Raw genomic sequence first — 26,011 nt, 5'->3', positions numbered from 1 at the left:
CAAACTCCAGCCTGGCTTTTTTATGTCTCTGGGTCAGAAGTGGGGTCTTCCTGGGTATCCTAACATAGAGTTGCTTTTTATTCAGATGCTGACGGATAGTACGGGTTGACACTGTTGTACCCTCGGACCGCGGGACATCTTGAACTTGTTTGGCTGTTAAGCGAGGTTCTTTATCCACTATCCGCATCTTTTGTTGAAATCTCTCGTCAATTTTTCTTTTCCGTCCACACCTAGGGAGGGTAGCCACACTGCCATGGGCTTTACACATATTGATGACACTGCGCACGTTAGACACAGGAACATTAAGGTCTTTGGAGATGGACTTGTAGCCTTGAGATTGCCCATGCTTCCTCACAATTTTGCTTTTCGAGTCCTCAGACAGTTCTTTGGTCTTCTTTCTTTTCTCCATACTCAATGTGGTACACACAAGGACACAGGACAGAGGTTGAGTCAACTTTAATCCATTTTAACTGGCTGCAAGTGGGATCTAGTTATTGCCACAACCTGCTATGCGCAACAGGTCAGTAACAGGCGCTGTTAATTTCACAAATAGAGAAGCATCACATGATTTTTCAAAGGGTGCAATACTTTTGTCCAGCTCATTTTTGAAGTTTTGTGTAAAATGATCATGATTTCATTTTTTTCCATTCTCTTTTGTGTTTTTCCATCCATCCATCCATTATCTTCCTCTTAGTCCGGGGTCGGGTCGCGGGGGCAGCAGCTTTAGCAGGGAAGCCCAGACTTCCCTTCCCCCGGCCACTTCAGCCAGCTCCTCGGCGGGATTCCAAGGCGTTCCCAGGCCAGCTGAGCAACATAGTCTCTCCAGCGTGTCCTGGGTTGACCCCGGGGCCTCCCGCCGGTGGGATATGCCCGGAACGCCTCTCCAGGGAGGCGTCCAGGAGGCATCCGAACCAGATGCCCGAGCCACCTCAACTGACTCCTCTCAACGCGGAGGAGTAGCGGCTCAACACCTAGCCCCTCCCGGATGACCGAGCTTCTCACCCTATCTTTAAGGGAGAGCCCAGACACCCTGCGGAGGAAACTCATTTCGGCCGCTTGTATCCGGTATCTTGTTCTTTCGGTCACGACCCACAGCTCATGACCATAGGTGAGGGTAGGAACGTAGATCGACCAGTAAATCGAGAGCTTCGCCTTTTGGCTCAGCTCCTTCTTCACCACAACGGACCGGTGCAGAGTCCGCATCACTGCAGACGCTGCACCGATCCTCCTGTCAATCTCCTGCTCCCTCCTTCCCTCACTCGTGAACAAGACCCCAAGATACTTGAACTCCTCCACTTGGGGCAGGATCTCATCCCCGACCCGGAGAGGGCATGCCACCCTTTTCCGGCTGAGGACCATGGTCTCGGATTTGGAGGTGCTGATCTTCATCCCAACCGCTTCACACTCGGCTGCGAACCGCCCCAGTGAGAGTTGGAAGTCACGGCTTGATGAAGGCAACAGCACCACATCATCTGCAAAAAGCAGACATGCAATGCTGAGGCCACCAAACCGGACACCCTCAACGCTTCGGCTGCGCCTAGAAATTCTGTCCATAAAAATTATGAACAGAATCGGTGACAAAGAGCAGCCTTGGCGGAGTCCAATCCTCACTGGGAACGAATTCGACTTACTGCCGGCAATGCGGACCAGACTCTGACTCCGGTCGTACAGGGACTAAACAGCCCTTACCAAGGGGCTCGGCACTCTGTACTCCCGGAGCACCCTCCACAGGACTCCCCTATGCACACGGTCGAACGCCTTCTCCAAATCCACAAAACACATGTAGACTGGTTGGGCGAACTCCCATGCACCGTCGAGGACCCTGCCGAGGGTGTCGAGCTGGTCCACTGTTCCACGGCCGGGACGAAAACCTTACTGCTCCTCCTGAATCCGAGATTCGACTTCCCGACGGACCCTCCTCTCCAGCACCCCTGAATAGACTTTACCGGGGAGGCTGAGGAGTGTGATCCCTCTATAATTGGAACACACCCTCCGGTCCCCCTTTTTAAAAAGGTGGACCACCACCCCGGTCTGCCAAACCAGAGGCACTGTCCCTGATGTCCACGCGATGTTGTAGAGGCGTGTCATCCATGACAGCCCTACAACATCCTGAGCCTTTAGGAACTCTGGGCGGATCTCATCTACCCCCGGGGCCTTGCCACCGAGGAGCTTACCAACCGCCTCAGTGACTTCAACCCCAGAGATCGAAGAGCCCACCTCAGAGTCCCCAGACTCTGCTTCCTCAAAGGAAGCCGTGTCGGTGGAATTGAGGAGGGCTTCGAAGTATTCTCCCCACCGACTCACGACGTACCGAGTCGAGGTCAGCAGTACACCATCTTCACTATACACAGTGTTAATGGTGCACTGCTTTCCTTTCCTCAGACGCCGGATGGTGGACCAGAATTTCCTCGAAGCCGTCCAGAAGTCGTTTTACATGGCCTCGTCGAACTCCTCCCATGTCCGAGTTTTTGCCTTGGCGACCGCCGAAGTCGCAGTCCGCTTGGCCAGCCGGTACCTGCCAGCTGCCTCCGGAGTCCCACAGGCCAAAAAGGCCCAATAGGCCTCCTTCTTCAGCTTGACGGCATCCCTTACCGCTGGTGTCCACCAGCGGGTTCAGGGATTGCCGTCACGACAGGCACCAACCACCTTACGGCCACAGCTCCGATCGGCCGCCTCAACAATGGAGGTGCGGAACATGGCCCACTCGGACTCAATGTCCCCCACCTCCCCCGGTACAAGGGAGAAGTTCTGCCGGAGGTGGGTGTTGAAACTCTTTCTGACAGGGGATTCTGCCAGACGTTCCCAGCAGACCGTCACAATACGTTTGGGCCTGCCAGGTCTGGCCAGCAACTTCCCCCGCCATCGGAGCCAACACACCACCAGGTGGTGATCAGTTGACAGCTCCGCCCCTCTCTTCACCCGAGTGTCCAAAACATGTGGCCGCAAGTCCGATTACACGATTACAAAGTCGATCATTGAACTGCGGCCTAGGGTGTCCTGGTGCCAAGTGCACATACGGACACCCCTATGTTTGAACATGGTGTTTGTTATGGACAAACCGTGACGAGCACAGAAGTCCAATAACAGAACACCACTCGGGTTCTGATCGGGGGGGCCGTTCCTCCCTATCACGCCCCTCCAGGTCTCACTGTCATTGCCCACGTGAGCATTGAAGTCCCCCAGTAGAAAGAGGGAGTCCCCAGAGGGGGCGCTCTCCAGCACACCCTCCACGGATTCCAAAAAGGGTGGGTATTCTGAGCTGCTGTTCGGTGCATAAGCGCAAACAACAGTCAGAACCCGTCCCCCCACCCGAAGGCGGAGGGAGGCTACCCTCTCGTCTACCGGGGTAAACCCCAACGTACAGGCACCAAGCCGGGGGGCAATAAGTATGCCCACACCTGCTCGGCACCTCTCTCCGTGGGCAACTCCAGAGTGGAAGAGAGTCCAACCCTTCTCGAGAGGATTGGTACCAGAACCCAAGCTGTGTGTGGAGGACAGTCCGACTATATCTAGTCGGAACTTCTCTGCCTCACCCACCAGCTCAGGCTCCTTCCCTGCCAGAGAGGTGACATTCCATGTCCCAAGAGTTAGCTTCTGCAACTGGGAGTTGGACCGCCAAGGCCCCCGCCTTTGGCTGCCGCCCAAATCTCCGCACACCCGACCCCTTTGGCACCTCCCACAGGTGGTGAGCCCATGAGAAGGGGAACCCATGTTGCCTTTTCGGGCTGTGCCAGGCCGGGCCCCATGTGGACAGGCCCGGCCACCAGACGCTTGCCTTCGAGCCCCACCTCCTGGCTCCAGAGGGAGGCCCTGATAACCCGCGTCCGGGCAAGGGAAACTGGAGTTCATTTATTTTTCTCATCACAAGGGGTCATTTTGAGCCATGCTTAGTCTGGCCCCTCACCTAGGACCTGTTTGCCATGGGTGACCCTGCCAGGGGCTTAAAGCCCCAGACAACATAGCTCCTTGGATCATTGGGACACGCAAACCCCTCCACCACGATAAGGTGATGACTCACCTCATTGCAAGAAAAATCAATGAAGATATTACCACCAAATCATTTGTAATTGCAATCATTTTCTGGGAGAAATTGAACATTATCTGACAGAATTGCAGGGGTGCCAATACTTTTGGCCAGCACTGTAGATTGGTTAAAAGCTAACATCTCCAAGTGAAAAACAAAAAATGTTTCTTTAAGGACAGTTAAATTGTATTTTTCTTCCTACATATTGTAAAAATGTTTGAGATACACATCTCTGACCTTAAAATGCCAAAAAACAAAATTTGTACAGATCGAGGACATGATCGTGGGTATAAACGCAATGTATGCTTTGTCCATCACCATCCTGGTCCTACCCATCATCGGCTTGTTTGGCGCATGCAAAGAGAAAAGATGGGTGCTCATTGTGGTGGGTGAACACAGATTTTTCTTTTTCATTTAATATGACTAAAGGTGTGTGTAGACGTTTTATATACGCTCTCATCCCCTTCTGACACTTTGTTGATCTTTGTCCCAGTTCACAGTGGGAATGATCCTGTGCAGCCTGTTTGTGCTTTACATGGCCATCCATATGCTTATCATACGACCTATGGTAACCCTAACATACATCTCCTGCATGGTCTGATGTATTACTCTTAAAGTTTTCCATGTGTTTTCACTCTTTTGCAGCTCATTAAGATACTGTCCAAATTCTATCTCAGCATGCAACCCATTAGCAACGCCAGTGAGGTCGATCTGAAGGTCCTGCAGGAAACCCAAATCGAAGTGAGTGACTTCAGCTGGCGGGGATACAAAATGGAAGACTCCTCCGTTCTTCTGTTTGTTTCCTAGTTGGAGTGTTGCGGCGTGCAAGAGGGCTATACGGAGTGGGGCTACAACATCTCAGAGTCCTGCCTGTGCAATAACTCCTTAGCCAACTGCGTGAGTATGCAAAATAATACAGTGTACTTGAACCCTTTATATCATGGCTGATACATTCCACAATGTATAAGGTAACATTTTATTATCAAGAAATGCTCCTCTGCCAAGAATGAGGATTGTTGCTAAGGTTAGAAGAAACTGCCGACTGTGTGTCTTTGTTTGAGCTGTCTACAGAGGTGGGTAGAGTACTCAAGTAAGAGTAGTGTTGCTTCAAAATAATATTACTCAAATAAGAGTAAATAAGTAAAAAAGAGTTAATAAGAGTAAGAGTAGTTATCCATAAAAAATACTCAAGTACAAGTAAAAAAGTAGAAAGTGAAAAGAAATGAGTAATACTGTGAATAACTGCTTATTTTTGTTTGATTTTTTTTTTTTGTAAACAATGGTATTTTTTCTCCCAGCACAAACTTAACTACAAGTATATGAACTGTTATAATGATACTGTACAACAGGGTTCCCCCAACTACGGCCCGCCTCCTCATTTGGTCCGGCCTCCTGAACATTTTTTTTTTTTCTCAATAGTGTTATTTATTTCCTGGCTTTTTTCTGTGAAGAACCCAGAGAGGGTTATTTGGTTATTATCTATTTAATTTATATTATATTATATTATATTATATTATATTATATTATATTATATTATATTATATTATATTATATTATATTATATTATATTATATTTAGGGCTGTCAAAATTATCGCGTTAACGGGCGGTAATTAATTTTTTAAATTAATCACGTTAAAATATTTGACGCAATTAACGCACATGCCCCCCTCAAACAGATTAAAATGACAGCACAGCTCAATGCCAACTTGTTACTTGTATTTTTTGGAGTTTTCCTGCCCTCTGCTGGCGCTTGGGTGCGACTGATTTTATGGGCTTAAGCACCCATGAGCATTGTGTAATTATTGACATCAACAATGGCGGGCTACTAGTTCATTTTTTGATTGAAAATTTTACAAATTTTATTAAAACGAAACCATTAAGAGGGGTTTTAATATAAAATTTATATAACTTGTACTAACATTTATCTTTTAAGAACTACAAGTCTTCCTATCCATGGATCGCTTTAACAGAATGTTAATAATGTTAATGCCATCTTGTTGATTTACTGTTATAATAAACAAATACAGTACTTATGTACCGTATGTTGAATGTATATATCCATATATATATTATATTATATTATATTATATTATATTATATTATATTATATTATATTATATTATATTATATTATATTATATTATATTATATTATATTATATTATATTATATTATATTATATTTACTTTCATTCCGTGAAGAATCCAGAAAATTTACTTGGTTGTGGCTTTTTGAAAAACAATACATTTTTACATTTAGGCACTCCTGCAATCGTCGCACCTTTTCTGTTACAAACTGACCTCGGCCCCTCATCAGAGAAGGGAAAAGTTATGTGGCCCCTACAGGAAAAAGTTTGGGGACCCCTGCTGTACAATAACCCGTTCCATAACCACATTAAGATGAGGATATGAAAAAAAAAAAAAAAAAAAATCATTGAATTCTGCCGAGAGAAAGAAAAAGACTGTAATGAAGCATTATTTGTCCAAAGAGCATGAGTGCCCTCTAGTGGAGAAAATACTTCATAGTTTGAATTGTCAATCATTCCTTCATAATTACTATTTTGAAATTAAAAAGATCATATCTCCATTGGGCTGCAGCTATCGAATATTCTAGTCATCGAGTATTCGACTGAAAATTCTATCGATTAATCGAGTAATCGGATAAAACATTTTTTTAGGTGAAGAGCAATTATAAATATACTACGGCTGTCAAATTTATCGCGTTATTGGGCTGTAATTATTTTTTTAATTAATCACGTTAAATTATTTAGCGCAATTAACGCATGCGCGGCACGACCCACTCACGCTTTGCCGCAAACAATCTATAATGGCGCCGTTTTCCTTATATACAGAGCTAAGAGGCAGCGTCAAGTGAATGGAGTAGATACAAGCAGCCATTAGAGCCGTGCTTTTACTGGCTAAAGCTTTAACATCTCTCCCACAACAAAAAAAAAATATTGTTGGAAGCGACGTGGGGAAGAATGACAGGAGTTGATCTTTGTATTGTACCCAACGCAGAGAAGATAAATCATTTGCTGCCACCACACATAGTCATGGTTGCAACACTTCCCATCATGCATTTGGGCAGAACAGAACAGAAGTCGCTACAGTATCATTTACTGAAAGCTCTACAAATACACTAGATGGCAATATTTAGTCACAATATACAAACTTACATTTATCCTTTAAGAATTACAAGTCTTTCTATCTGTGGATCCCTTTCACAGAAAGAATGTTAATAATGTTAATGCCATCTTGTGGATTTATTGTTATAATAAACAAATACAGTACTTATGTATGTTGAATGTATATATATGTCTTGTGTCTTATCTTTCCATTCCAACAATAATTTACAGAAAAATATGGCATATTTTAGAGATGGTTTGAATTGCGATTAATTAACGATTAATTAATTTTTAAGCTGTGATTAACTCGATTAAAAATTTAAATCGTTTGATAGCCCTAAAATATACATAAGAAAACAAGACATTTCACCTAAGATTGAACGATTATCAGACAGTCAATGTCTTTATTTTCGTTGTACAGTACATTGTTGAAAACAGTCTCAGACGTGACTAGAAAGAAAAAAAACCTAATTCGCTTTCACTCAAAAAACTTCCAGATCTTATTAAAAAAAAAAGAAGAAGTCGTATTTCTTACCAAAAAATGTCATTACGCTGATATGATTTTGAGTTTTTGCAGTGTTCAAAATAGGGCTGCAGGTATTGATTATTTTAGTAGTCGATTAATCGATTAACTACTTAGTTCGAATAAAAAGTAATCTGATAAGGAACATAAAAAATGAAAATACCTCAGCTGGCCTCAAACGGTATAAAAACATAAATGAGGATCTATGTACAACAAAAGAACAATTGGCTAACTTACATAGCAAAAGTCCGCTAGCTTAAATGCTATAAAAGTTTTTTTTACCATGCTATTAACAAATGGTTCAAACACATATTCCCACAAAACAGTTAAAGATACCTATTAACTAAAATAGAAATGCATTAAAAAAAAAAAACATTAGCTCAAACAAAAACTTAGCTTATGTTGGTCTTAACAGAGAGCAGCTGGATTCAGCCATGTCAGCCATGTGAAATGAGGCACACTAGAGGGTAGTGTATTCACCCAAATCAATACAACTAAATGCAAACACTTTCAAAACAAACCATTACAACGCCACAATAATTAAACGAATACTCGAAGCAGCAGAATTTAATTCGACTCATTTTTTTCTAATCGAATACTCGAGTTAATTGATTAATCGTTGCAGCACTATATCTCCAGTTTTCCGTGGTCAATAGGTGAAAAACTGGGAGGGAGGTTAAAATCCGCGCTTTCGAGTCATATTGAGGGCAGCGCTCTATATCCAATACGTCATTTTTTTATAGACGCCACATGATTGAACAGGCTGGCGTGAAGATAGAACGGCAAGCTTGTGTCTGATTGGTATAATGGAGTCATGTGATTATTGTTGCATGCAACGTCTCATTGGTGAAATCGGTAGAGCCACCCTAGTAATACACCAGGCACGTCTCCACTCTTGGCATCGCTGGCCAAAAAAATAACAAATCTAATATGTAGAATGAGGAGTAAAATTTAACGACTCTTGTGTAGCCCAAAGTAGCGGAGTAAGAGTAGTGTTTTTTTCTTCACAAATCTATTCACGTAAAAAGTATAGCTTCTTAAAACCACTCTTAGACGTACATTTTTCTCAAAACGTACTCAAGTAAATATAAGGAAGTACATGTAACGCGTTACTACCCACCTCTGGCTGTCTATCACTGTTAATGGCAGTCATTCAGTCAATTTGTAGTGAATAGAAATTCTTTGCTGTCATAGATTGCCGCCCCCAGGAACAGCAGCCTGTTCCAGCTCACAGACAACACGCCAGTCATGATTTTTAAAGAGGTAAATTATATCATGATGAACAACCACTGCTAACTTTTGCAGTATTTTGAAGACATCATAAATCCCGATTACCGTATTTTTCAGACTATAAGTCGCATATTTTTCATAGTTTGGCAGAGCGTCTTATACTCTGGAGCGATATACAGTACTGTGCAAAAGTTTTAGGCAGGACACCTGCCTAAAACTTTTGCACAGTACTGTATATATATTTTTTTAATTACTAAATTTATCAGGATCATGGAAGCTTCCACTTAGGGAAAATTTATAAAGTGCCTTGCAAAAGTATTCGGCCCCCTTGAACCTTGCAACCTTTCGCCACATTTCAGGCTTCAAACATAAAGATATAAAATTTTAATTTTTTGTCAAGAATCAACAACAAGTGGGACACAATCGTGAAGTGGAACAACATTTATTGGATAATTTAAACTTTTTTAACAAATAAAAAACTGAAAAGTGGGGCGTGCAATATTATTCGGCCCCCTTGCGTTAATACTTTGTAGCTCCACCTTTTGCTCCAATTACAGCTGCAAGTCGCTTGGGGTATGTTTCTATCAGTTTTGCACATCGAGAGACTGACATTCTTGCCCATTCTTCCTTGCAAAACAGCTCAAGCTCAGTGAGGTTGGATGGAGAGTGTTTGTGAACAGCAGTCTTCAGCTCTTTCCACAGATTCTCGATTGGATTCAGGTCTGGACTTTGACTTGGCCATTGTAACACCTGGATACGTTTATTTTTGAACCATTCCATTGTAGATTTGGCTTTATGTTTTGGATCATTGTCCTGTTGGAAGATAAATCTCCGTCCCAGTCTCAGGTCTTGTGCAGATACCAACAGGTTTTCTTCCAGAATGTTCCTGTATTTGGCTGCATCCATCTTCCCATCAATTTTAACCATCTTCTCTGTCCCTGCTGAAGAAAAGCAGGCCCAAACCATGATGCTGCCACCACCATGTTTGACAGTGGGGATGGTGTGTTAAGGGTGATGAGCTGTGTTGCTTTCACGGCAAACATATCGTTTTGCATTGTGGCCAAAAAGTTCAATTTTGGTTTCATCTGACTAGAGCACCTTCTTCCACATGTTTGGTGTGTCTCCCAGGTGGCTTGTGGCAAACTTTAAACGAGACTTTTTATGGATATCTTTGAGAAATGGCTTTTTTCTTGCCACTCTTCCATAAAGGCCAGATTTGTGCAGTGTACGACTGATTGTTGTCCTATGGACAGACTCTCCCACCTCAGCTGTAGATCTCTGCAGTTCATCCAGAGTGATCATGGGCCTCTTGGCTGCATCTCTGATCAGTTTTCTCCTTGTTTGAGAAGAAAGTTTGGAAGGACGGCCGGGTCTTGCTAGATTTGCAGTGGTCTGATGCTCCTTCCATTTCAATATGATGGCTTGCACAGTGCTCCTTGAGATGTTTAAAGCTTGGGAAATCTTTTTGTATCCAAATCCGGCTTTAAACTTCTCCACAACAGTATCTCGGACCTGCCTGGTGTGTTCCTTGGTTTTCATAATGCTCTCTGCACTTTAAACAGAACCCTGAGACTATCACAGAGCAGGTGCATTTATACGGAGACTTGATTAGACACAAGTGGATTCTATTTATCATCATCAGTCATTTAGGACAACATTGGATCATTCAGAGATCCTCACTGAACTTCTGGAGTGAGTTTGCTGCACTGAAAGTAAAGGGGCCGAATAATATTGCACGCCCCACTTTTCAGTTTTTTATTTGTTAAAAAAGTTTAAATTATCCAATAAATGTTGTTCCACTTCACGATTGTGTCCCACTTATTGTTGATTCTTGACAAAAAAATTAAATTTCATATCTTTATGTTTGAAGCCTGAAATGTGGCGAAAGGTTGCAAGATTCAAGGGGGCTGAATACTTTTGCAAGGCACTGTACATACAGTATATCCTGTATATACATAATATAATAAAAATATACAGTACTGTGCAAAAGTTTTAGGCAGGTGTCCTGCCTAAAACTTTTGCACAGTACTGTATGTGTGATTATTTACGGTCGGGTCGGGCTGACTTCTCTCTCGCTTTTTCAAAAATAAATATATATTCATATATTTATACTAAAACGATGTATGGATGTTAAATAAAATAAATAATTTGGATAAAACAGAGAAAGCGCTTTGCATGCCTGCGCACGTGAGCGCTGTGTCCTCGCTTTCTTTTCAATCTTCCCCTCCAGCGCCCTGGCGCCCTCCGCGAGCATCCTAGTACTTCCTTTTCGATATGGAGCAGCTATAGGAGTGAAAAACAAACTAAAGACAGGGGAATTAAAAAGAAAACTACTGCGGTAGGAGTGCGATACGGAAAACTGTGTCAGCTTTACTGAATGTAAACGAATGTGGGGCTTTGGTCTCATACGGGAAATATACAGTGGGGCAAATAAGTATTTAGTCTACAACCAATTGTGCAAGTTCTCCTACTTGAAAAGATTAGAGAGGCCTGTAATTGTCAACATGGGTAAAACTCAACCATGAGAGACAGAAATATGGAAAAAAAAACCTGAAAATCATATTGTTTGATTTTTAAAGAATTTATTTCCAAATTAGAGTGGAAAATGAGTATTTGGTCAACGACAAACAAGCAAGATTTCTGGCTGTCAAAGAGGTCTAACTTCTTCTAACGAGGTCGAACGAGGCTCCACTTGTTACCTGTATTAATGGCACCTGTTTTACCTCATTATCGTTATAAAAGACACCTGTCCACAATCTCAGTCAGTTAAACTTCAATATGGCTAAGACCGAAGAGCTGTCGAAGGACACCAGAGACAAAATTGTAGACCTGCGCCAGGCTGGGAAGACTGAATCCGCAATAGGTAAAACGCTTGGTGTAAAGAAATCAACTGTGGGAGCAATTATTAGAAAATGGAAGACATACAAGACCACTTATAATGTCCCTCGATCTGGGGCTCCATGCAAGATCTCAACCGGTGGCGTCAAAATGATAACAAGAACGGTGAGCAAAAAATCCCAGAACCACATGGGGGGACCTAGTGAATGACCTACAGAGAGCTGGGACCACAGTAACAAAGGCTACTATCAGTAACACAATGCGCCGCCAGGGACTCAAATCCTGCACTGCCAGACGTGTCCCCCTGCTGAAGCCAGTAGACGTCCAGACCTGTCTGCAGTTCGCTAGATAGCATTTGGACGATCCAGAAGAGGACTGGGAGAATATGTTATGGTCAGATGAAACCAAAATAGATGTCACATCTCTGAGGTCTTAACGTTTTGTATAGATTCATGTCAGATCCTTTTATTTTATTTTGGTAGTGGTGTGCCTTCATGAGTTAACTTTACTTCCTGCCCTTGCCAATCAGGCTGATCGTGTCCACCTGTGACCCTCTGTATAAATAGCCTGCTTCTAACCTTGCCCAGTGTCGGTTTGTCTGCTATCCTGCCATGTCCTACGCCACGTCCTTGTGTAAGCCCCTTTTTGAGAACGATTCATGTTTTTTTGAACCAATGCCTTTTTTGTTTCTAGTGAAATCTACTCAGTTGATTGATGTCCAGCTGTTGCTGTGAATTTTTGTTGATTCATGTCCAGCCGTTGCTGTGAGTTTTTGTTAACTTCCTTGTTTTGAACTTTGAACTGGAAAATAAATCTTTGTTTGGATTGAACTGTCGAGCATTTGGGTCCTTTAGTGCATCCTTGTCAATAGAACGTTTTGGTAGAAACACAGGTTGTCGTATTTGGAGGAGAAAAAATACTGAATTGCATCCGAAGAACACCATACCCACTGTGAAACATAGGGGTGGAAACATCATGCTTTGGGGCTGTTTTTCTGCAAAGGGACCAGGGCGGCAGATCTGTGTAAAGGAAAGAATGAATGGGGCCATATATCAAGACATTTTGAGTGAAAATCTCTTTCCATCAGCAAGGGCATTGAAGATGAGACGTGGCTGGGTCTTTCAGCATGACAATGATCCCAAACACACAGCCAGGGCAACGAAGGAGTGGCTTCGTAAGGTCCTGGAGTGGCCTAGCCAGTCTCCAGGTCTCAACCCCATAGAAAATCTGTGGAGGGAGTTGAAAGTCCGTGTTGCCCAACGACAGCCCCAAAACATCACTGCTCTTGAGGAGATCTGCATGGAGGAATGGGCCAAAATACTAGCAACACTGTGTGAAAAGCTTGTGAAGAGTTACAGAAAACCTTTGGCCTCCGTTATTGCCAACAAAGGGTACATAACAAAGTATCGAGATGAAGTTTTGGTATTGACCAAATACTTATTTTCCACCATGATTTGCAAATAAATTCTTTAAAAATCAAACAATGTGATTTTCTAGGTTTTTTTTTCCCACATTGTCTCTCATGGTTGAGGTTTACCCATGTTGACAATTACAGGCCTCTCTAATATTTTCAAGTGGGGGAAAGTGCACAATTAGTCGTTGACTAAATACTTATTTGCCCCACTGTATTTAACAAAGTTTTCCAGCGTTATTTCGGAGTGTAAATGCATTTATAATGATCATAAAAATATGTAGACTATTTAAAACTCAGGTTGGCCGGGTCGGGCTGGAATTTTTAGGACCGATCTAACTTCTAGCGTCATGTAATGTTAGCATACCGTACACTTATTCAGCCTGTTGTTCTCTATTGTATTTTAAATTTGCCTTTCAAGATGACATGTCTGTTCTTGGTGCTGGATTCTTTCGAATAAATTTCCCCCCCAAAAATGCGACTTATACTCCGGTGCGACTTGTATATGTTTTTTTTTCTTTTCATTGCGCATTTTTTTCTCAGGTGCGACATATAGTCCAAAAAATACGGTACACAATTATCTGCCTGATTTCCCCAAATTTTTGTTTCAAATTTGCTGGCGTGCTCTTGTTTTTTTGCAGCCATGTTTTCCCATCATCCTCTCGCATTTTAACCTTGGTGTCAACTTATTGGTGGGAATCTCAATGGGCTTGACTTCATTGTGGGTACGGACTCTTTTTCCATCGATTCAATGCATTTGAGAAGGAACGCGTTTGAATCCGCCTCACTATTGTCTCGGTTCTGCCCAGACATTGTCCTGCGCGCTGAGCATCGCCATTCTTTGTCAGCTGAAAGAGAAAAAGGACACAGTGGTGGTGGCGTACAGTCGGGAAGCCAAAACGGGCAACTACGCCGTCCTCGCCGAGCCCGCCGAGCTCACCTGATTGTTACTGCGACGGCAAGTGAAATCACAACTTTAAATCTTAACTTAACCAAATATGCATTCCCTGATTCGTGCATATTGTGTGCAAATGAATGCAAGTGTGGGACACAACAACTGACTTTTGCATGCAAAAGTATTCCATTACGCTTTTACTGTGATGTTTATATTGTTCATGTTTGTTTGTAAATTGAACGTTGAATTGTGCAATAAAATAGTTGCATTTTTGCTCTTGTTCTAGAGATGTTGCTTCCTTTTTCAAATCAGATTATGAATAACAAAAACAACTAAAAGAAACAATTATCACATTTTATTCCTGCTATTTACAATCAATTATGTTACATTGCTGATTACATTTTGTTCATTTGACACACTTGTGGGGGAAACTCAAAAAAATGCATGAGGAAAATACATGATAGGAGTCTAAATGGACACATTTTGCCATTTTTAATTGGAAAGAAAGGATGGAAAAAATAATAAGCGTCTGCAAAATGAAAAGTTACAACTCTATACTGTACATGTGCTTTTATAAGTACAAACTGAGGTTTCCTAATGTGTGGTAACATTCTCAGTCATTTCTGGTTAATGCCATTCTGAGCATAACATTACAAATACTGTGTGACATACATATGGAGTCGGTTACATATATTTCTATAATATATTCATACCTGACTTTCTACAGTCCCTGACAAAAGTCTTGTCGCTTATGAATTTTGTGGAAACAATTGCTAATAACCTGACTTTTAATTAGGGTTGTTCCGATCATGTTTTTTTGCTACCGATCGTTTTAGTTTGAGTATCTGCCGATCCCGATATTTCCCGATCCGATTGCTTTTTTTTTTTTTTTTTGCTCCCGATTCAATTCCAATCATTCCCGATAATTTTTCCCGATCATATACATTTTGGCAATGCATTAAGAAAAAAATGAATAAAACTCGGACGAATATATACATTCAACATACAGTACATAAGTACTGTATTTGTTTATTATGACAATAAATCCTCAAGATGGCATTTACATTATTAACATTCTTTCTGTGAGAGGGATCCACGGATAGAAAGACTTGTAATTCTTAAAGGATAAATGTGACTTTGTATATTGTGACTAAATGTAGTCAACTAGTGTATTTGTTGAGCTTTCAGTAAATGATACTGCAGCCATTTAACTGTTCTGCCCAAATGCATGATGGGAAGTGCAACCATGACTGTGCGTAGTGGCACCAATGGATATATCTTCTCTGCATTGGGAAGTAACATACGGTGTTAAGGAAAAGATCAACTACTACCGTTCTTCCCCACATTGCCTCGCACGATATTTCAAATTGTTGAGAGAGGGATTTTAAGGCTTTAGCCAATTGATAAGACGCTCCAAAGACTGCCAAAAAATCTCTCTAATCATTTTACGCTGCCTGTTAGCTCTATATATAGGTAAAACGGCGCCATTATAGATTGAACGCGACAATGCGTGAGTGGGTCGTGCAGCGCATCCATTAATTGCATAAAATATTTCAACGTGATTAATTAAAAAAAAAATTAATTACCTCCGTTAACGCGATAAATTTTTAAGCCAAAACTAAAGACTCTGGATGAATATGACATTTTGTCTGTAACGTTAAATACAATTAGAAAACAATTTAATTAAAAAATATATATATAAAAAAAAGGCATGTCCGATATTTTTTTGCCGATTCCGATACTTTGAAAATGACGTGATCGGGACATCTTTAGTTATTAGCAATTGCTTCAACAAAATCGATAAGCGACAAGACTTTAGTCAGGGACTGTAGGTGTGTGAAAATGTCATTTCCCCAGTACATGCTGGGATATATGCTGGTTAACGTCGTTTATGACAAGTATATAACTGTACTTTAATAATGGTTAAAATGAGCCATCATTCATTTATAGGCAAAATGCATGTGGAATACATGTCAGGTCTACGTGCATTTTAAGTGGTACATATTCAAATGATGGCCTGGTTATCAATGGTATACAGCATATTGTGTTTCTCATGTGCAAATTCAAAGACAGTCCTCACTACGGTGACTAGAAAGCACCGGGGACATATCGATTAGACTGGAGGAGAGCCATGAACTCCTGTTTGCGCTTCATCTGCACCATAAGATTCAGGCTCATCACTAGCAGAACAGCCTGAGAATGAAAGTTTACACATTATGTAGATTAATAAGTGGACGGGGTTTTAAAAAACTTTCATATAGGAGTCAAATACTTACCCAAAATACTCCACTTCCAAATTTAATTCCCATGGATAGGGAGAATGCTCGCTTCAATACTGAAACATAAATTGGTAGGCAAGCCTGTGGAGTGAACAGAATTGTTTTATTGTGGTTTTTCTACATGTACAAGTTTTTTTAGTTTTACCTCTTGATAGACATATTGGTTCTTTGGAGCTCCCAGAGTGGCGCTTCCTCGCAATCTGATCTGGATGACAGAAAAAAATGCAATACAAAATCTTGCAATGGTCAGTACTCTCAGGAATCAACAGAGGGCACTGTTAGATCAGGCCAAACTAGTATGTGCCTACATAGAAGATAACACTAAAGAGGAAGACATTTGTTTAAAATGTTTAAATAGCTGTGCATGGAGTAAAGTTGTGCTTTTAATTTGGTTTATAATAATTTTTCTAACTCCTTCGCAGTTAATGGCAGACAATGATTGAATAAAATCAGGGGTTAATTTGTGCCGGATCCTGCCAGAACAAGATCCGGCACCTCTTGATTTTGGCTTCCCTGTGCTCCGGGACTAATTTGGGCAGATCCGGCACCTCTCGTCTATAGAAAATATTAATAATTAGGGCTGTCAAACGATTAAAATTTTTAATCGAGTTAATTACAGCTTAAAAATTAATTAATCGTAATTAATTGCATATCAAACCATCTATAAATAAGCCATATTTTTCTGTAAATTATTGTTGGAATGGAAAGATAAGACACAAGACAGATATATACATTCAACATACGGTATATAAGTACTGTATTTGTTTATTATAACATTAAATCAACAAGATGGCATTAACATTATTATCATTCTCTTAAAGCGATCCATGGATAGAAAGACTTGAAGTTCTTAAAAGATAAATGTTAATACAAGTTATAGAAATTTTTTATCAAAACCCATCTTAATGTTTTCGTTTTATTAAAATTTGTAAAATTTTCAATCAAAAAATAAACTAATAGCTCGCCATTGTTGATGTCAATAATTACACCATGCTCACTCATGGTAATAACCCATAAAATCAGTTGGACCCAAGCGCCAGCAGAGGGCGCCAAACACCAAAAAACAAGTAACAAGCGGACATTACACTGTACTGTAATTTTAGTCTGTTTGAGCGGTGCATGTGCGTTAATTGCGTCAAATATTTTAACTTGATTAATTATAAAAATTAATTACCGCCCGTTAACGCAATAATTTTGACAGCCCTAGTATTTACCCTTCTAAACTTTTTTTCCCCAATATTTCTTTGTTTGGATCGATTATTTATCATCTAAAATATTGGGGAAAATGCGACGGTAACAAAAAAACAAAAAAACAATTAAGCGATAGTTATGAGGTAGATAGCCGTGACTTATTTACAGACACCATTTATTCATTTTGACGTCATTTGTTTAGAAGTTTTTTTGGTTTTTTTTAACTAAATGTTAGACATCAATGAATGATTCTGAGCTAAAAATGACAGACATTTCGAATAATAAATATTAGAGCTTTCAAAATTATCGCGTTAACGGGCGGTAATTAATTTTTAAAATTAATCACGTTAAAATATTTGACACAATTAACGCACATGCCCCGCTCAAACAGATTAAAATGACAGCAGTGTAATGTCCGCTTGTTACTTGTTTTTTGGCGCCCTCTGCTGGCGCTTGGGTCCAAATGATTTTATGGGTTTAGGGAGTGAGCATGGTGTAATTATTGACATCAACAATGGCGAGCTACTAGTTTATTTTTTGACTGAAAATTTTACAAACTTTAATAAACTGAAAAAATTAAGAAGGGTTTTAATATAAAATTTCTATAACTTGTACTAACATTTATCTTTTATGAATTGCGTCAAATATTTTACCGTGATTAATTAAAAAAATTAATTACCGCCCGTTAAAGCGATAATTTTGACAGCCCTATTAATAATATAAAAACGTTTTTAAAAAATGTATTATAATAACCTCGAATGGGGGGGGGGGCAGTCGTTGATGGCATTCTCCACTTTATCGTGGCAACAATAAGAAAACAATAAACAAAATAACAGTGGACTGCCACCACATTCAACCGCTAATTTTTGCTTCTCGCCCGTCTCCCCCTCGCTTCCTACAGTCCTAGCGTCTCTTAAAGGGACTGTGCATAGTTACGGACATTACAGTATCAAATAAAATGATTATATGCATAAATTCATTGACAGAACAAGTCTCAAAAATTGCATGTTGTTTATAAAAAAAATTAACGACATTTGAAAGAGAAGGAGATTTGTGGATGCACTGAAAAGCTGGACCAACAAATCACACCCCTGACATTAGAAAAAAAAACTTTGGAAATTTGCGGCATCTGGTGAGCAAGCAGCCAGGATCAAACAGTATTTCAACATGCCAAAAAGCAGTGTTGTCACAGATTACTTGAAAAAGTAATTTAATTACTAATTACTGATTACACCTCAAAAAAGTAATCTAGTTACTTTACTGATTACTTCATTATCAAAGTAACTAAGTTACTTTAAAAGTAATCTATCAGTTACTTTTTACCCATTTTTCTCCCTTTGCCACCTCAACATAAGAATGACAACAGAAAAATGTCATCACATGTAATGTGCTTTCCGATGATTGAATTTAAAGGGGAATATCAGAATTTCGCGCTAGCTTAACCACTCCAGAGCCCTGAAACTAACAAATATCTGACAAACTGCTTGGAATTTGTTGAAATCAACTCCACCGACCAATTAAACCCCGCTAACGCTAAGGTTAAGCCCAATGTCAAAACTTCTGAATTTTGGGTTATGGTTAACAGCATATCAGTGCCAATGTATAACAATGCAAACTGACGGCACAATAATCAACAACACACAAGTGGATTGTACAGTGAAATAAACACAAAGGTGGTGGGGGGCGTGGATGCGCGTGCAGCCGTGAACATTAACAACCCGGAAGTACTCCTCTCAACACACACGCGGTCAATTTGGCCACAAAACGTGGCGGCAACTAAGCACTTTTCACTCAGTCGGACTTACAACACATCCCACAGATGCTAAACGAACACATCACCTCACGGCATGAAAGTGCAACACGCATATGATGTAAACAAAGCTTGCCAACTTGGAGCGATGACTGCTGATGATATCCATGATCAACATTCCCTCACAACGTCTCAATACTCGGCGCGAATGTCCACCCGCCTCAGTCCCACAACACTTGACGCGAGACCAAAACAGGAAATAGCTAAGAGGTTGTCATGAAAACACGTACCGGGAACCTTTTATTTTAGCATTTTCTATTCAAAATGCTCTTCGTACATGACTACAATATTCTTCATTCTACATACGTTATGAGGCAATGCAAAAATAGTATCGCAGAGACACTAAGGAAACTAACTTTAATCAGATTACTGGTGTAGAAAAATGAACGTGTTAGATTACTCGTTACTGAAAAAAGTAATCAGATTACAGTAACACGTTACTAACTAACGCGTGCTCACAACATTGCCAAAAAGACAGTTGCATTTACTGTCTTTTTTCAAAAAGAAGGAAGATGAGTCAAAACAAGTCAGGAAAGCAACAACTGGCGCTGAGGGCAGCTGCAACAATCATGCTAACGGGCAGGACCGGGTGCAGCAGGGCAGCAGCTAGCCAAGTTCACGGACAACCAACCAAACCGGGGCAGGGGGCTGCTACCGTGGCAGCAGCTGGTCAGGTTCAGTGCCACCCTGAGTGGGGGCCAACAGTTAGCCAGGTGGACCACGGAGCAACAGGCCAGTACCCTTTTGGGAAATTTGGGTTTGGGCTGCACAGTTTGTAAGGCGGTGGCAAGTTTGGGGCCAGAGAGAAAGTGTTATTTATTGTGATCTCAGTTTTTTTTTTTAATCATATTTTACATGTTAGACTGTACGTTACTGTAAGTCCCACCTGTGGTTATGTGTGCTGTGCAGAGTATAGCCTAAATGATTGTAAATTGTTGTCATACCATGGATGTTATCTAAAATCAAGGCTTGTAAATCCCACAGCATGGCAAGTGGGCATTTGTTTTCGACACCATTTTCTGCGTATGTTCCGGGACCTGTGCCCGTCTCGCCATCCCTGCGCTGTTATATGTACTTTGCGTTCCGGCACCTTATGATTGACAAATTAAGCACTGAATAAAATACTCACGCATTTCCCAGGCGACTGGCAATGACAAGAAGCGGGGATAGCAGTTCCCCAGTCTTTGTAGCCTTCTATAAGTCCACAGCATTTAAACTGGTAGGAACAGTACAATTAATGCATTTATTACTAGAATTATGAATATGCAGAATAGAATTTGATGGGAAAACAACTCACATGTGCTTGAATACTATGAAGTAAAGTCCGGTTGACTTTACTGGGAGCACTCAAAGGCATCATGGACAGCAACTTGGACTCTTCTCTTGCCACCCCAGTCTGCAAAAAGCCCCTTGAGTTGGATTGTAAGTGATGGTATTCACTTGCAATTGTGTAGTCTTACCTCGTAAATGTCCTGGTAGCTCAGTGCTGTTTTGACAATGATTGTTTGACTGGCTGCTGCCATCCCAGCAGCAAACTGCAAGGGAAAGACATTAGGTGGATATACACACCCCTGTTTATAATGTACAGATATTAAATATTCCAATTACCAGAATTAAACACCACCTCCTCCCTGTGCAGGCGCCAAATACGCCGAGCATAGACAGCAGCAGGCAGACGACCTCCAGGATGTACAAAATCACCACTGACACGTAGGAGACTAGCTGAGGACACGCATAATAATGCAAATAATAAATGAGGCAAGCGGCATAGTTACTATTTACAAAACATTAGGCCTGGACCGTCTAGTAAGAACACAAAAATGCGGCCTTGACAAACACAATAACGCTTTATTTTAATTAACATGTTTACAATTGTAGTTGTCGGTAGCAGGCAGGGGTAAGACATTTTTTAATTGTATTAGGGAATTTATTCTATTTTAATTAATTATTACGTATTCTAACTAGGGCTGTCAAAATTATTGCGTTAACGGGCGGTAATTACATTTTATAATTAATCACGTTACAATATTTGACGCAATTAACGCACATGCCCCGCTCAAACAGACTAAAATATTTCACAGTGTCATGTCCGCTTGTTACTTGTTTTTTGGTATTTGGCGCCCTCTGCTGGCGTTTGGGTCCAACTGATTTTATGGGTTAGTACCATGAGTGAGAATGGTGTAATTATTGACATCAACAATGGCGAGCTACTAGTTTATTTTTTGATTGAAAATTTTAGAAATTTTAATAAAACAAAAACATTAAGAGGGGTTTTAATATAAAATTTCTATAACTTGTTATGTTGTTTCTATAACTTCTTATAAATTTTAAGAACTACAAGTAGAGAGGAAATTAGTCATGTGAGACAGCCATACTGTGTAAAGATGGGATGCCGATCGATCGGGTCTGATCACATTTTCAAAGTATCGGAATCAGCAAAAAAATATCGGACTTGCCTCTTTTTAATATATATATATTTTTTAATTAAATCGTTTTCTAATTATATTTAACGTTACAGACATAATGTGTTACACTCTTCCAGAGTCTTTAGTTTAAGCTTAAGGTAGGATTATCAAATTTATCGCGTTAACGGCGAGAATTAATATTTTTTTCATTTATCACGTTACAATATTTAACACAATTAACGCATGCGCTGCACGACCCACTCACGCATTGTTGTGTTCAATCTATAACGGCGCCGTTTTACCCATAAAGTATATAGAGCTAGAAGGCAGCGTAAAATGAGTAGAGTGCATTTTGGCAGCCTTTGGAGCCTTTTTTAAAATGGCTAAAGCCTTACAATCCCTCTCCTAGCGATTAGAATAATCGTGGGAAGCAATGTGGGGAAGAAAGGTAGTAGTTGATCTTTTTCTTAACACCCTATGTTATTTCCCAACGCAGAGAAGATATATCAATTGGTACCACGACGCACAGTCATGGTTGCACTTCCCATCATGCATTTGGGCAGAAGTTAAATGGCTACAGTATCATTTACTGAAAGCTCAACAAATACACTAGATGGCAATATTTAGTCACAATATACAAAGTCACATTTATCCTTTAAGAATTACAAGTCTTTCTATCCGTGGATCCCTCTCAAAGAAAGAATGTTAATAATGTAAATGCCATCTTGAGGTTTTATTGTCATAATAAACAAATACAGTACTTATGTACTGTATGTTGAATGTACAGTATATATTCGTCCGAGTTATTCATTATTTTCTTAATGCATTGCCAAAATGTATATGATCGGGAAAAATTATCGGGAATGACTGGAATTGAATCGTGAGCAAAAAAACATGATCGGAACAACCCTAGTTAGTACCATGAGTGAGCATGGTGTAATTATTGACATCAACATTGGCGAGCAAATAGTTTATTTTTTGATTGAAAATTTTACAAATTTTAATAAAATGAAAACATTAAGAGGGGTTTTAATATACAATTTCTATAACGTACTAACATTTATCTTTTAAGAACTACAAGTCTTTCTATCCATGGATCGCTTTAAGAGAATGTTAATAATGTTAATGCCATCTTGTTGATTTATTGTTATAATAAACAATTACAGTACTTATGTACCGTATGTTGAATGTATCTATCTGTTTTGTGTCTTATCTTCCCATTTCAACAATAATTTACAGAAAAATATGGCATATTTTATAGACGGTTTGAATTGCGATTAATTACGATTAATTAATTTTTAGCTGTAATTAACTCGATTAAAAATTTTAATCGTTTGACAGCCCTAATTCTAACATTAACTAATTATGACTATATACTCTGTCCAGCACAATGCCTGGCATTTACCACATCGTGTTATTAAGTATTTACTTGGCTGTGAGGATTGTTTTTGAAGGATGTGAAGAGGGCATCACGGCCGTAAAAAGAGGGCAGATGAGTGGGTGAAAGTTCACGGTGACATGTGTGCGACGTGAAGATAATTGAGTGTCTTGCTCAAGGACTCGTCAGCGGAAGAGAGACACTTTAAGAGTCCCACCTGGCCTGCTTGCAGGAGGTCTCGGTGGGCAGTGGTCAGCATGAAGAAGCACAAAGCCTTGAGGAAGGGATAACAAGATGAAACAATGACAAAGAAGCGTTTACACTGACATGACTGACAATTTGTATACAGTGGGGCAAATAAGTATTTAGTCAACCACTTATTGTGCAAGTTGTCCCACTTGAAAATATTAGAGAGGCCTGTAATTGTCAACATGGATAAACCTCAACCATGAGAGACAGAATGTGGGAAAAAAAATTCAGAAAATCACATTGTTTGATTTCTAAAGAATTATAGAATTTCGCTCATATCGCTGTTTGAATCATTGTTTGAAGGGCTTTATATGGCGGCAGTATGGAGCGCTGCCATCGCTGTTCTCGGTGTGACGTGTCACTTCCGGGTTAGTCCCCTTACAGCAGGGGTCCCCAAACTTTTTCCTGTGAGGACCACATAAGTTTTCCCTTCCCTGATGAGGGGCCCTGGGTCAGTTTGTAACAGAAAAAGTGTGATGATTGCAGAAGTGCCTAAATGTAAAAATTTATTGTTTTTCAGAAAGCCACAATCACATAACCCTTTCTGGATTTTTAACGGAACAAAAGTAAATAAAATAAAAATAATATAATATAATATAATATAATATAATATAATATAATATAATATAATATAATATAATATAATATAATATAATATAATTAGGGCTGTCAAAATTATCGCGTTAACGGGCGTTAATTAATTTTTGAAATTAATCACGTTAAAATATTTGACGCAATTAACGCAGATGCCCCGCTCAGACAGATTTAAATGACAGTATAGTGAAATGCCCACTTGTTAATTGTGTTTTGGGGAGTTTTGCCGCCCTCTGCTGGCGCTTGGGTGTGACTGATTTTATAGGCTTCAGCACCCATGAGCATTGTGTAAGTAATTATTGACATCAACAATGGCGGGCTACTAGTTTATTTTTTGATTGAAAGTTTTACAAATTTTATTAAAGCGAAAACATTAAGAGGGGTTTTAATATAATTTTTTTTATAACTTGTACTAACATTTTTCTTTTAAGAACTACAAGTCTTTCTATCCATGGATATTCTTGTGTCTTATCTTTCCATTCCAACAATAATTTACAAAAAAATATGGCACATTTTAGAGATGGTTTGAATTGCGATTAATTGCGATTAATTACGATTAGATAATTTTTAAGCTGTAATTAACTCGATTAAAAATTTTAATTGTTTGACAGCCCTAAATATAATATAATATAATATAATATAATATAATATAATATAATATAATATAATATAATATAATATAATATAATATAATATAATATAATATAATATAATAACACTATTAATTAAATAGATAATAACCAAATAACCCTCTCTGGGTTTTTCACAGAAAAAAGCCAAGAAATAAATAACATTATTGGAAAAAAAAAACAACCAAAAAATCCAAATTCCTCTCTGGTATTGTTCAGGGGGCCAGACCAAATGTGGAGGCGGGCCGTATCCGGCCCCCGGGCCATAGTTTGGGGACCACTGCCTTTCAGGCTCGAACTTCGGAAACGCGATTATTTTGTCAAATATACAACATACTATTATTTTTTTCATGCTTAATTTGTTGAACAATGGTTAATTACTTTAATTTTGAACCTATTTGGCATTTTATGAAATTACTTCACATTTGGTCTTTAACTTATTTCTACTAAGACAATTAATATTCCAAAAGTGCAAGTGCTTGAGCACCACTTAGTGGTTATGGTGCACATGCCAGAAATCAAATTTTGAAACGCGTTCTCATCAATTTGGCTAAAAAGTAGGTGAATACGTTTTTTTTTATGCAGTGCATAATATGTAATGATAGCCAAGTATAAAAATACGTGTATGCATGCTGCACTGTACATCACAATGAAAATTGTGCATTGTGATAGAAGGCCTCCCCGTGACGTCATCACTCGTTTCTCTTCCAGTCAACAAAATAAAGCAGCAATACATACGAAGCGGTCATCCCCCAAACCTCTTTCTTTTCCTGCACAAATTCATGCATCCTCCGGGTGAAAATGCACCTACCATATTGACGGCGCAGGCGAATATGAAGGGCCTCTTGAGGCTGGTTTTATCCGCCACCACGACCACCGTGTTCCGCTGCATGTCTCCGCCGCAGACCCCCAGTTTTGACAACGCCCCGAAAGCACACGGAAGAAGGAGAACGGGCAAAGATGAGTACTGGTGGTGTTTCGGACGGAACGGCATCCGAACGCGTGCGGGGACGTCACAGTGATGCGCTGGGATGTTGCTACATTCACGTGCAAAAGGAATTTTCGGAATTGAGGGAGAACTGTAGATGTGACGTCACTTGCAGGTTGGACATGCAGTGGCGCCTCCAGAAATTTTTCATAGGGGTGGCCAGATGGGGCCACTTAAAATCTTGGGGTGGCTAAAACTAAAAGCCATAATTTCAGGTTTTCATTATATTATTGTTGTAAAATGGTCAGGGGGAAACTATCAGAAAGACTTAAGGACACGGCTACTGATATACTTTGGTGTATTGTGTAATATTTGATGTTACGAATGATTTAATGTGCATAGTCCATAACTGTCCAGTCAACATTTTGAGTTCCACAACAATTCTATTTTATTGTGTTACGTATATATTAGGCATAAGGTGTACATTTAACTAGGGCTGTCAAA

At 40.0% G+C, this 26,011-nt stretch overlaps 2 protein-coding genes across 2 annotated transcripts in view; one reads left to right on the top strand and one right to left on the bottom strand.

The window, feature by feature from the left end:
- LOC130929245 (tetraspanin-8-like) overlaps positions 1 to 14,548 on the top strand; it is a 19,827-nt gene extending 5,279 nt beyond the window's left edge. The window contains exons 3-9 of the mRNA XM_057856294.1: positions 4,293 to 4,409; positions 4,518 to 4,592; positions 4,670 to 4,765; positions 4,832 to 4,921; positions 8,865 to 8,933; positions 13,791 to 13,874; positions 13,959 to 14,548. Coding sequence (XP_057712277.1) covers positions 4,293 to 4,409; positions 4,518 to 4,592; positions 4,670 to 4,765; positions 4,832 to 4,921; positions 8,865 to 8,933; positions 13,791 to 13,874; positions 13,959 to 14,093 — 666 coding nt within the window. The 3' untranslated portion in view covers positions 14,094 to 14,548. The remainder of the gene's footprint in view (positions 1 to 4,292; positions 4,410 to 4,517; positions 4,593 to 4,669; positions 4,766 to 4,831; positions 4,922 to 8,864; positions 8,934 to 13,790; positions 13,875 to 13,958) is intronic.
- Positions 14,476 to 26,011, bottom strand: LOC130929244 (tetraspanin-8-like). Its single transcript, XM_057856292.1, has 9 exons — positions 25,391 to 26,011; positions 23,325 to 23,381; positions 20,933 to 21,046; positions 20,785 to 20,859; positions 20,622 to 20,720; positions 20,454 to 20,540; positions 16,469 to 16,528; positions 16,321 to 16,404; positions 14,476 to 16,237 (listed from the first exon to the last, which is right to left on the bottom strand). Exons 1-9 carry the CDS (start codon positions 25,571 to 25,573, stop codon positions 16,133 to 16,135), a joined length of 864 nt encoding a protein of 287 aa, XP_057712275.1. The 5' UTR covers positions 25,574 to 26,011; the 3' UTR covers positions 14,476 to 16,132.

Source organism: Corythoichthys intestinalis, chromosome 13 (genome assembly GCF_030265065.1).
Source record: "Corythoichthys intestinalis isolate RoL2023-P3 chromosome 13, ASM3026506v1, whole genome shotgun sequence".
Lineage (NCBI taxonomy): Eukaryota > Metazoa > Chordata > Actinopteri > Syngnathiformes > Syngnathidae > Corythoichthys > Corythoichthys intestinalis.
This window is presented reverse-complemented; position numbering and strand designations above follow the sequence as displayed.